Source organism: Hydra vulgaris, chromosome 03, assembly GCF_038396675.1.
Source record: "Hydra vulgaris chromosome 03, alternate assembly HydraT2T_AEP".
Classification (NCBI taxonomy): domain Eukaryota; kingdom Metazoa; phylum Cnidaria; class Hydrozoa; order Anthoathecata; family Hydridae; genus Hydra; species Hydra vulgaris.
In genome coordinates, this window is record NC_088922.1 from 26950941 (window position 1) to 26955084 (window position 4144).

Here is a 4144-nt window from a genome sequence, read left to right on the forward strand (position 1 = left end):
AGTCATTTGTTTGGTTAATAAATAATTCATTTTGAAACAAATTACAATGAGTATAAATCTGTATAAATCTAAAAGGATTTAATAATTAGTTACAACAAAAAAAGTTGTTGTTGGATGTTAGATCATCTAACATACAGAAAGTTTTAGGCTATGATAGATTTATTTTATTTCTTAAAGAGTTAGAGTATATATTCTAATTCTTAAAGTGACCAACCGTCCTCCTTTAGGGAGGACAGTCCTCCTTTTGTAGATTCTGTCCTCCCTCGATAAGTGTCCTCCTTTCTGTCCTCCTTTTCGATATTTTAAAACTAATCTGTTAATCTCTGAATTCAAAGATGCCGCGTCGAACTTTTTTTCACCCAATCATTTTCATAAGCTGTAAATATTGTATTTAAGATAGCAAATACAAAACAGTATCATAAATAATTGTATTTTTTTGTCAAAATACAAAAATAAAATATTTTCAAGACCCCACTGTGTCTGTCCAAGGTTAATTTTATTTATTCATAATGCGCTTGCATTGTTCGTGTAGCCCTATATTTTATTTTTAATTAAATTTTTTTATCTTAAATTTTTTTTCCTCCTTTTCATTGTAAAAAAAATGGTCACCTTATAATTCTTTATGAAAAAAAAACTTTTAGTTAAACTAAATCTTTATCTTTTTTTTTATCAATATTATTAATAATATTATATTAAATTTTAATATTTTATACCTATTATTACATTTCAGTATATTTTACTATTTTTCTCAGATCTACTGAAGATGGAAATTGTCTTTATAGCTCAGCCTCTTTGCTTTTAAATGACAGTAAGCATACTTAAAAAATTCTAAGGTTACTGACATCAATTGAGTTATTCGAAAACATATATTTTTACACAAGGTATGATTATTTTTTGAGTTATTTTAATCAACATAGCTCTGAATATTCTCAGCTTGCTAATTTATTTTTTATCGCTGTTTCATTTAAATGCTCTGACAGTTTTTCAACGATTAATGATAATATGATTTCTGAACTTCTTTTAAAAGAAGCAAATTTAAATTGCTTTGATAAAACATTTTCATCTTTCATTTGCCTAATAGCATTATCTAGTGTTATAAAGCAACCTATTGAATCTATCTATCCTGAAATTGGTTTTAAAAAGTATCATTGTTTTTTTAATACAGTTGTAAAGCCTCGTATCCAAAAATTAAGTTGTCCGATAAACATTCTGTGGTGCAATTTAGATAAAATAAAAAACAAAAGTGTTTTATGTTTTAATCCAAATCATTTTGTACCACTGATTAAAGATCTTTCAAAAAAACGACCAGCTGTTGTTTTGAGTGATGCAAGTTTACTTGATATCAAAAAAATAAAAATGTCCAAGTCTAGTTTTCCACCTACAAATAATAAAATACAAAAAGCAATCCAGTCTAAATTAGTTTTTCCTACTGTTTCTAAAAACTCTTTAGATTTAGATAAGTCTGGAGATTGTGATAAAACAGTTAAAACTGAATTGATTATCTCAAAAGACGCCAACAACAGTGATAAAAACACTCTTGACTTAAATATTCCACTTAATGAAAACATGGTTGTTGATGTTAGTTTATTAACTATAAATCAGGTAGCATCTTATTCAAACAATGATGTTTCTTCATATCATCTACAGGTTGAAAATTTAAAATCAGGATCAAATGATAGCAAACTGTTATCTCTAATTAATAATGTCTGGATTCCTGATAAATGTTTCCAATTTCCCCTAACAGGTAAAAGCAGAAAAAGAAAATTCTTGCTAAAATGGTTAAGTGATTTTTCTTGACTTTGTTATTCTAAAATTAAAGATGGAGCATATTGTCTTCCGTGTACTCTTTTTGGTGCAAGCTTACCAAACAAATATGCATTATGTAAATTATTCAAAGAACCATTTAATACCTGGCGTAATGCTATAAAAGTTTTCAATGATCATGAGAAAACTGTTGACGGATTGCACATCAAGTCCATGCATTGTTATAATATGCTTTTATCTAGAGTTAAAAATAACACTTTTCCTATTGAAGTTTCTCTAGATTTTTCTAGGAAGCAGCGTATAGAAGAAAACAAAAAAAAGCTTGCATCAATTGTCAAGACTATAATCTTTTTGGGTCGAAATGATATGTCTCTACGAGGTCATAGAGATGATAGAAAATATCAAGGAGAAATTGGAGAATCTTCAAAAATTTCAGGGCTGGGTAATTTTATTGAGCTTCTAAATTTTAGAGTTGATGCAGGTGATTCAATTCTAAAGGAGCATCTTCTCTCTGCCCCAAAAAATTCTACATATATTTCGAAGACCATTCAGAACGAGTTAATTGAGTGTTGTGGAAATGCGATTGAAGAGATATTAATAAATGATATTAAAAAAAGTAAGTACTTTTCTATAATGGCAGACGAGGCTTCAGACTGTGCAACGCTAGAACAACTTTCTATTGTCATACGTTATGTTGACTTGAACAGTAATATAAAGGAAGTTTTTTTACGCTTTTTCAAATGCAAAACAGGAACAAGTGGTTTAAACATAGCTACCAACATTCTTAAAACTTTAAAAGAATTCGGCCTAGATATACAAAGATGCAGAGGTCAATCGTATGATGGAGCTGCTTCAATGGCAGGTGAATACAAAGGTGTTTCATCTCTTATAAAAAATGTTAATTCTAAGGCATTATTTGTTCACTGTGTCTCACATAAACTTAGTTTAGTTGTTGGGAAAAGTTGTCAAATCCAGCAAGTAAAAAATTTGCTTGAGCAAGTTAAAGACATATCTTATTTTTTTAACTTATCTCCTAAAAGAAGGAATTGCTTAAAGAAATACCTTCTTCCTGGTCAAGCAAAACTTATTGACACATGTCAAACTCGGTGGGTACAAAAGCTTCGTGGACTTGATGTGTTTTTTGATAATTATTCTGCAGTTTTTTCTGCTTTTAAAGAAATGGAAGACAATAATTTAAAAGAGTACAATAAAGAAACATCTTCAAAAGCGTCTTCTTTTATGAAGTTGTTGTCAAATTTTTCTTTTATAGTTTCTTTAGTTTTAACTAAACAGCTTATGGATTACTTTTACGGAATTACGATCACCCTTCAAACTAAATCTTTTGATATTTCCCAGCAAGTGGATGAAATACAAAATTTGACTAATCGTTTAAAAGAAATACAAAAAAATGCAGATGCTTACCATAACAAATGGTATAAAATTGCTCTTGCATTGGCAAAAACATTTGATATTGAGGGAAAAAAACCTAGAACTTGTGGTATTCAGAAGCATAGAGATAATCAAATATGTGATACTATATCTGATTATTTTAAAGTTTCTATTACACTGCTTCTTGTTAATCATCTTCTCAATGAACTAGAAAACAGGTTTGATGTTGAGAGTATGATTGTTTATAATGGTCTTAGTGCTCTTCCTGCTAGTTTAAAAAAGCAATATATTAAATCTTGTCCATGGAAGGAAAAGTTCCTTAAGTTTTTAAATTTTTATAAATCTGATCTTCCTCATTTCTCATCAATTCATGCTGAATTAGAGTTATGGGAGGAATTTTGGAAAGAAAAGACAGAATTACCATCTACTATTTTAGATAAATTAAAGTTCATGGATATGAGAGGCTTTCCAAACATTTTAGAGGCTTTTCATAAACTTGCTACAATACCAATTACAACTTGTGAGTGTGAAAGGTCAATATCTACTCTTAGAAGAATAAAAACTTATACTAGGAGTACTATGTCAGAAAATAGATTGAATGGACTTGCCTTGATGTCTATTCATCAGGAAATAGTTCCTGATATTAACAGAGTTATTGAAATTTTTGCATCAAAAGGAGACAGAAAATTAGAATTGTTATTCAAATAAAAATTTAGTAAAAAGTAATTAGTAAAAAATTTAACTATCATTTAATAAGTGTCTTTTAAATAATCTGTAAATCGTTTCTTATTAATAATTTACTATTCATTGTTTTGAATATTTTTAATATAAACTACTAAAATAATATTTTCATTTTCTGCTTCTATTAATTCCTAATGTTGAAAGCATTTTCAGGTGAAATCTTTTTTAGTTATTATTTTATTTGTTGTATTATATTCTGTATATATTGTATTTTATATTATTATATTAAAATGTTAAAAAAGGAAAAAAA

General features: G+C 28.0%; 1 protein-coding gene across 1 annotated transcript; it reads left to right on the forward strand.

The window, feature by feature from the left end:
- The first annotated feature begins 1002 nt into the window (after window positions 1-1002).
- On the forward strand, window positions 1003-3861 carry LOC136078591 (52 kDa repressor of the inhibitor of the protein kinase-like). The gene is made up of 2 exons (XM_065794371.1): window positions 1003-1744; window positions 1820-3861. Exons 1-2 carry the CDS (start codon window positions 1003-1005, stop codon window positions 3859-3861), a joined length of 2784 nt encoding a protein of 927 aa, XP_065650443.1.
- Window positions 3862-4144: the final 283 nt, after the last annotated feature.

Coding starts and splice junctions, on each gene's coding strand:
- LOC136078591 (XM_065794371.1), top strand. CDS start 1,003: ATGATTTCTGAACTTCTTTTAAAAGAAGCAAATTTAAATTGCTTTGAT. Junction 1,745..1,819: donor TTTCCAATTTCCCCTAACAG/GTAAAAGCAGAA, acceptor CTAAAATTAAAG/ATGGAGCATATTGTCTTCCG.